The following is an 8,183-nucleotide window of genomic DNA, read 5'->3' on the forward strand; positions in this document are numbered from 1 at the left end:
AGAGAGAGAGAGAGAGAGAGAGAGAGAGAGAGTACAGGGAGGGAGGGAGAGTGAGTGAGAGAGGAGTACGGCTATAATTCCTTTTGAAGACTGGAGGAACTCGGAAGCTCCACTTGCCAAATATTACCTCAGACAACACAGGCAGCGGTCCAATGCAAACCAAGTCTAGTCTGAGTATTATCTGCAGTAATTTGTTATTTTCTATCTGGAAAACTGGCTCAGAGAGTAAGATAAGGGTTTACGGAGGGAGCTGGGATGAGGGGGGGAGGGGTGTGCAAGATTACCCAGTAAAGAGTGTAATTGATTTTTTTTTTTGGGGGGGGGGGGTGAAATCATCTAAATTGTCGCATTTTCTATTATCTGCAGCTTACAGCAGCACAGAAAAACTGGAATAATTTTTTTTTTTTTTTTTTGATAACACCACTTTTCTTTGCAATTACAGCGGAGAGTTCCCAAGCCTGAAGGCTCCCTGATGGAGACGCAAAGCACAAATACCACCGAAACGTAAAAACGTTCTCTCCCCCTGGTCCTGTGTTCCACCCCCGCACGGCCAAGTTCACAGAGAGCACCCTCCAGATGGCCCTGTGCTACAGGGGGCTGTGCATCCACACAGGAAAGAGGTGTGTCCCTTCTCAGGGACACACACCACTGCGCTACCTGTAAGGAGATGACTGACAGTTTAATCAAGCAGACTGTGGCCGTGAGCCCATAAGAAGCTTTGCATACCACAACGCTGAGAGATCATACCAATGCATGCGCGCATTCTTTCTTCAATCTTCGGTTGCCTTTCACACCTCTGCTGTCCAGACCCCTCACCTCTCGCGCGCTTCCAAGATTCGCATCGATCTGATCCTCACAAAGGGACTTTCACGTTGTTTTATGAAGGAAAAAAAAAAAGATCAACTTGCCGCAATCCGCAAGGTCTGAATGAAGCCACAGTGACCTGCATCACACCAAAGCCCAGATTGGGGGCAAAATATCGATTCCACTGTAGCATAACAGGATCATAAATCACCAAAAAAAAAAGGCAGGCGCAGCAGGTTTTAGTCCGGGACATGTCATTAGGAAACTGTGACGGGAAGTTCACAGGGGCAGGGCTGATCTGGTTTCGTCCAACCAGTGGTAGGATCCGCAGGTTGCCAGCCAATGCGTCGTGTCTCCAGTCATGCTGCAGGTATCCAAAGGCTAGCATTGCAGATGTACTCGCTATGTTCATACTTCAGGGTCAGTAAAGTGAAAAAAAACACTGCACTTCCTTCAGCTGAATGGATGCACAGCAGTGACTTGAGGCACAATTTTAGCATGACACAGCTCCTGCACAGCCCTATTTTGAAAGACATCCAGTTATAAAATTGCAAATTGAAGATTTATCACAGCTGACTTAAGTTGTCTGTAGAATCAGAACCAGATGAAGTCAAATGTATAGGAATGATAATGCAACAAAGAAAAAAAAAAACAATGCTGTGGTGTCTAGCTGCTTTAGGAACAATGTTTTTTGTTGCTAATAGCATCAGGGGTGAAACTGAATGGAACTGAACAAAGGATTTTTCCCCTTGCATCTGTATGACAACCACAGAATTATTCTTCCAAACAAGGTAGTCAAATTTAACCATATACAAGAGAATTGTTCTTCCCAGGAGTGTGTTCATATTAGAGTAAATTTGTAGAGAACTGAAAACAAAAAGGATCACTAAATGGTGATGAGTCAAAGAAATCATTTTGCCCATGATTATATCCTGTAATATGTCACCATCTAACTAATTAAGTCAATTTAGCAGTCAACTGCCTTCTCTGTTTAAATTCAAAGAGAAGCCAAAAAATCCAGTTTAAAAATCTGGTTGCTAAGTGACTTCTACCTTCAAAGTGGTATTTGCCTTGTAGTTTTGGCCTTGGTGTGAAAGCACCTGTGGGTTCTTTTCACACCACCATCTGTATCTTCTGAAAGAGTCTCATCATGAGCATGAACCTTGTGACACAAAAGAGCACTTCATTTCACACTCACTCACTACTACTCACACACTCATACACAGACAAAAACAAAACATTAGCAAAATAATAATCTCATATTTATTTAAATCAATTTAATTATCTATTCCAGACAGCAGTCTTCATAACCTGTAGTCAGTGCAATCAATGTAAGGTTGCTAAACCTACAGTAATGTTTATGAATTAATACTAGAGATTAGTACAAATCTCAGTGCTAGAATTATTCTACTCTGGTATACTGACTTCTCAACAATCTTACAGGTTTGGGTAAACTATAACCATTTACAGTTCAAAGTCAAGACTTATTTTGGCATTTACACAGAACCTAGATTTCTCTTCAGCAACCAGCTACAAAACAAATAACTGACAAAATGAGGTTTCTTCAGCTCATTAGCAAGAAAAACAAAAACAAATGTACATTTTGATAAATATCTGCATGTCCATGCCCTGGGGGTAGGACCCCAGACGGTGGCGAGGGAATGGGAAAGACCACACTGCCAGGCTGCTGAGAGATGCCAGGGAGATCTCTGCCTGCCTACCCCCCCCCCCCCCCCCGGCCGCAGGCTGGCACCCAGCTCCCGCTCCCCGAGCCTCCGATTCCCCAGCAGGAGAGAGGGAGAGAGAGAGAAAGAGCATGAGAGAGAGACAGGGAGGAAGAGAGAGAGAGAGAGAGAGAGAGAGAGAGAGAAAGAGCAAGAGAGAGAGAGGCAGGGAGGAAGAAGAGGAGAGGGAGGAGAGAGAAGAGAGAGAGCAGGAGGAGAGAGAGAGAGGAGAGGAGGAGAGGAGAGAGAGAGAGAGGGGAGGGAGAGAGAGAGAGAGGAGAGGGAGAGAGAGAGAGGAGGAGAGAGGAGAGAGAGGAGGGAGGGAGAGGGAAAGAGGAGAGAGAGAGAGAGAGAGAGAGGAGAGAGAGAGAGGAGAGAGACGGGCAGAGAGTGAGAGATAGGGATTGAGAAGGAGGAAAGAGGAGGGGAGAGAGAAGAGTAGGGAGGGGGGAGAGAGGACGAGAGGAGAGGGAGAGAGAGAGAGAGAGAGGAGAGAGGAGAGGAAGACGGCGCCTCAGCAGGTTGGGATTAGGCGCCAGAGTTACTTTTTTAGGCGGCGAGCCGCGATGCCGCCGCTGCCGAGGTGCAGAGGGGGGAGGAGGGAGAAGGGCTGAGGAGAAGGACAGCACGGATAGGCAGGGCTGGTGGACGAAACGCCTCATGCCGAGAGGCTGTGTGTCTGTAAAGTCCGGGGAGGGGGGGGGGGGGAACCTCCCTTGAGCGAGCAGAGAGAGGCATCCTGTAATGCTTAACTAAAGCAGCACGTCCCAGCCCGGGCCGTCGCAGTGGGAGCGTCGAGGGGGAGCAGCCGGATTTGAGCAGAGAAGGAGAGAGAGCAGCGCTGCGTCTTTGGCTGATCCACGCAGGTGACGGCAGTGCTAACTCAGGCCTGTCCGGAAATAGGCGGCAATGTGCGACGATCCGTCGGTTACTGGGAGTAATGGTAACACTATAAGGAGCTGGATGCGTGACGTGGAGGCAAATCGAGCGCAGCCAGCAGAGGGCGCCCTCGGATCCGACACTCTGCTCGCCCCAATGACAGACAGGTCACTACTGCAGCACAAACTAATTGACTAAAGAAGGCAGCCAAAATCTACTGTCCTGGAACTGTGATCATGTCCTCCTTCCTCTACCAACTTCCCAGAGGGCTATGTGCTCAGGAGCTGTGGACACACACACACACACACACACACACACACGCCATTACTTAAAGCCCCAAGTGAATGATTAAAACAATTGTGCTCAAAGTGAAACGGTTAATGACACAAATCCCCTCCAGAAAAGCAATGAAAATTCGGATTCAGTTCAGCAGACATTAATGTTCCATGTAAGATTACAAAAGCCATTCAAACAGAGTCACTGATTCCCCCGAAAAAAAAACTTGTTCCTGGAGCACAAACCACTACTGTCGTTCCCATTTCCCTATTTTAAATACACAACTTTTTTTTGTTTTGTTCTTGTTCAAGCACACAATGCTCCAGTTCTCCAGGTAACCAGGAGGATGAAGTAATGAGCACATCATCCTGCAGAGATGCAGCTGGTGTGTCCCCCCCCCCACCCCCCTCCCTTAGTCTGAGAGCTCCACTTTCTGAATTTCTCCCTTATCATTCCTATTTTGCCAATTAACAGACTGCACGTGGATGTAGCTTTCCAATTAAACTGGCGGGGGGGGAGGGGGGGAGAAAAGCTATTAATCATAGGCAAATTAATTTATTTTGCAATTTGTTGCTCTATTGAGTTTTATTTTTAATGGGGGTCCTGTAGATGGCAGACGTGTTGGTAATGTACTGTACAGTCACCTAGTCATCCAGGTGCACCCACCTTTCATCCATCTTTATTCCTTTAAAAAAAAAAAAAAAAAAAAACCCCATCTGCCATTATAGCTCAGAGACGTATAAATGGTTCTTAAACTCAAACCGTTAAAAACAACATCCGGTAATGCCGCCTACATTAAAAAGGTGCTCTTTATGATTGATACGCATCGCTCCAGTAGAACAAACCACAGAAAAGGCAGCACACACCTTCTCTCCTTATCTCGCCGTGCAACGGACCATAAATATGGCCTGTCACCCCCATGGAAGTGACACGTATTGATCACAAACACACTCTGCGTTACGCCACATTGATTAAACGTGAGTGTAGCGGAATTGTACATCATCAAAATGCAGTGACAGCGTATCGGACGTGTTCTTAACGACGAATGGTTCGAGATAAAAACCGGAGAGCGTCGCAATAAGCAGAAAGTACCTTTGTTTTATTTCACAAGCCTTCTGGTTTTATGTGCGCACTTCGGCATCATTAGAGGATAAAATAAAAACAAAAGGTCTCGTGTTTGACAGCGCTGGGTGATCGCGTCCTTTTCATTTCGCCAAGAAATAATATTTGTTATGCGCCGATTAGTCGAAGCGGTACAAAAACTAGACAAACAGAGCGCACGCACGTTATTAAAGTGAGTTATTGTACATTTACTGCTCTGCTCTCACCCTGTAGATCACTTACCGTGTCGGAGGCTAAAAGATGACTTTCGATTCACAAATAAAACAAAATGTATTTGCGAAAGCACATTCAAGCCATCAAAGCGCATTGGAGTCAGCCTGAGGGGTAAATCAAAATCAGTTTGTTTTGATGCTTCTTTACTTGTATAAACACACACTGTATTTATGTATTTATGTTAGATGAATAAGTGTATTGTTAAAAAGGTGCCACTTTCACCAACATCAGTTGCCAGCTCCATTATAGCTATGCATACAATTTTCGCATGAAAAAAAAAAAATGTGCAGACCATAACCGAATGGTTGCACGCTATATATTTAGATAAAATTATAATGCGAAAAATACTTAACACTAGTGGAAAAAAATGGCGTAGCTACCATCCGGCTGTGGCACAGCTGGCTCAAACCAACCAAAGCCAGGGATACCAAGCCCTTTGTGCGGTGTTCCCTGCTCTCTGATAGAGAAGGCTGAGAGACTGTCTGCCTCCTGCAGCAGAGTCCGGGGCTGCCGTACACGGGGGGAGGTGGAGGGGAGGGGCCGGGACTCACCGAACTGGCAGATGTACCGGTTGCGTGTTTTACAGCGCTGGTCATTCCAGTTGAAAGCGCTGGCAGCCTGCAGCTCCACGCAGTTCCCGAAGCTGCGGCAGAGAGAATGGGGGAGACCTCTAGTGGTCAGATGGGGGGAAAAACACCAGAATATCACCAAGCAGAAGAGTGACTAAAACTCGAACCCCCCTCTCAAGTACATAAATTCTAATCAAGACAAGAACTTCAGAAACGCATTTTAAGTTTTGAAAAAAAAAAACAGTAACCACAGGACCAACCTGTACGCACAGGGGAGGCGGCCTCCCCTCTCACTCACCCCTGATTGTCGGGCTGCCCGAAGGCGAAGCTGGTGAAAGAGGGCCCCTCCCCGGAGTCCCAGCGAAATGAGTCCTTTGAGGTTTTATAGGTCAGACCTGCATCAGAGAAAGCGACGATGAAACGGAGGAGCGCATGCCGCCAGAGACACGAGGAGCGCTCTCTCTAAATGCCATCAGTCACAGACGAGGGCCGAGCCCAACGCGCTCTCAGTCAACACTCCCAAACTCCTTTGTGTGCTCCCTCGCTTTGATTAAACAACAGCGCGTTCAATCACCCGAAGCTGAAAAGAAAACCGCATTCGCCATCGTGCTTCACACGAGAGCGGGCGTGGGGACAGGGACAGGACGGGGCCTTTACCAATCCAGAAATTGCCTGTCTCGAAGTCCGGGTCTTTGACCTCGTTGGTGGTCTCCAGCTGGCTGAGGTAGAAAGCCAGGATGTCCTGGACCTTCTGGTTGTGGATCTGAGCTAGAATCCCTCCTTTGTCCTGAGTATCGCCAGAGAAATTAACACATTTATACACACGTGCTCAGTCACAAAAATACAAATACACGTGCACATACACACACACACACACACAAACGCACATGCACACACACACGCACACAAACACGCGGATGGAAGCGTGTGCACAAACACACACACACACAGCTAAAGGTTCTGTGAGACACACCTAAACATTTACTAACGCTTCTTCACCAGTGACAGATGATGCTAAGGACTACATATTCCCATTACAAACAAAGTAGGCACTACAAACAATCAGCAGTTTTCATTTCTCCAGTGAAATCCTGATTCAGAGAATCGCGGCTGGGAAGACCGGTTCCTGCCGCTCGCTCTCATCCTCGTTGTGACAGAGCTGAGGCGGCGTGGAGCCTCACCTGGCAGCGGGCCTTGGCTCCGTAGTAAGTGTCTGCCTGCGGAGACACCATGAAGCACTCTCCATCGATCCGCACGTCGCAGCTGTGGAAGGGGAACCGCACCTTCTCTGCGCAGGGGAGAGAGCATCGGAAACGGCGTTTGGCAGTTGGACTGAATAAGCAGAGGGCAGGAAGCACTGGCTACAGTCATTAGAGAGAGAAGATCAGAGCAGAGTCCAGCGCATTGTTAATTGAATTGGGCCATCAATCAAGAGAGACCTGCCTCCCAGTAGGGAGTAGGCAGGCTCCTCACATACAGTAGCATCTGTCTGCAGTCAGTGGCACAGCACACTGAGCATACAGAAAACCATAAAACAAGAGGAATCCTTTTAATCCCATATGAGTAGTAACTCTAACATCCATCAGATAGAGGGGAGACCCCCCCCCCAGCAGAATGACTGGACCTGTCACATGATGTCATCACAGCGGGGGCCCCCACCTGCACACTGCGCTCCCCCATAGCCAACGTCACACAGGCAAGAGCACTCCTCCTCTCGGTACCGCCCGTGCACACACTGGACACTGCAGCGCACTGTAACAACAAACACACTGTCAGCACTGGAACACAAGCAGACTGCAGCGCACTGGAACACAAGCACACCGTCAGCACTGGAACAACAAACACACTGCAGCGCACTGGAACAACAAACACACCGTCAGCACTGGAACACAAACACACTGTCAGCACTGGAACACAAACACACTGTCAGCACTGGAACAACAAACACACTGTCAGCACTGGAACAACAAACACACTGCAGCGCACTGGAACAACAAACACACTGTCAGCACTAGAACACAAACACACTGTCAGCACTGGAACACAAACACACTGCAGCGCACTGGAACACAAACACACCGTCAGCACAGGAACACAAACACACTGTCAGCACTGGAACAACAAACACACTGCAGCACACTGGAACAACAAACACACCATCAGCACTGGAACAACAAACACACTGTCAGCACTGGAACACAAGCACACTGTCAGCACTGGAACACAAACACACCGTCAGCACTGGAACACAAACACACTGTCAGCACTGGAACAACAAACACACTGCAGCGCACTGGAACAACAAACACACTGCAGCGCACTGGAACACAAACACACTGTCAGCACTGGAACAACAAACACACCGTCAGCACTGGAACACCGACACACTGTAGCGCACTGGAACAACAAACACACTGTCAGCACTGAAACAACAAACACACTGTCAGCACTGGAACAACAAACACACTGCAGCGCACTGGAACACAAACGCACTGCAGCGCACTGGAACAACAAACACACCGTCAGCACTGGAACACAAACACACCGTCAGCACTGGAACACAAACACCCTGTCAGCACTGGAACACAAACACACT

At 47.9% G+C, this 8,183-nt stretch overlaps 1 protein-coding gene across 1 annotated transcript in view; it reads right to left on the minus strand.

Moving 5' to 3' along the window:
* Positions 1 to 3,172: 3,172 nt before the first annotated feature.
* The window catches only part of LOC135242112 (C-type lectin domain family 18 member A-like), a 16,967-nt gene continuing 11,956 nt past the window's right edge, over positions 3,173 to 8,183 (minus strand). Inside the window, exons 7-12 of the mRNA XM_064313030.1 lie at positions 7,247 to 7,339; positions 6,769 to 6,875; positions 6,245 to 6,374; positions 5,886 to 5,982; positions 5,570 to 5,661; positions 3,173 to 3,691 (exon numbers count right to left, since the gene is read on the minus strand). Coding sequence (XP_064169100.1) covers positions 3,642 to 3,691; positions 5,570 to 5,661; positions 5,886 to 5,982; positions 6,245 to 6,374; positions 6,769 to 6,875; positions 7,247 to 7,339 — 569 coding nt within the window. The 3' untranslated portion in view covers positions 3,173 to 3,641. The remainder of the gene's footprint in view (positions 3,692 to 5,569; positions 5,662 to 5,885; positions 5,983 to 6,244; positions 6,375 to 6,768; positions 6,876 to 7,246; positions 7,340 to 8,183) is intronic.

Source organism: Anguilla rostrata, chromosome 16, assembly GCF_018555375.3.
Source record: "Anguilla rostrata isolate EN2019 chromosome 16, ASM1855537v3, whole genome shotgun sequence".
In the NCBI taxonomy this organism is placed as follows: Eukaryota; Metazoa; Chordata; class Actinopteri; order Anguilliformes; family Anguillidae; genus Anguilla; species Anguilla rostrata.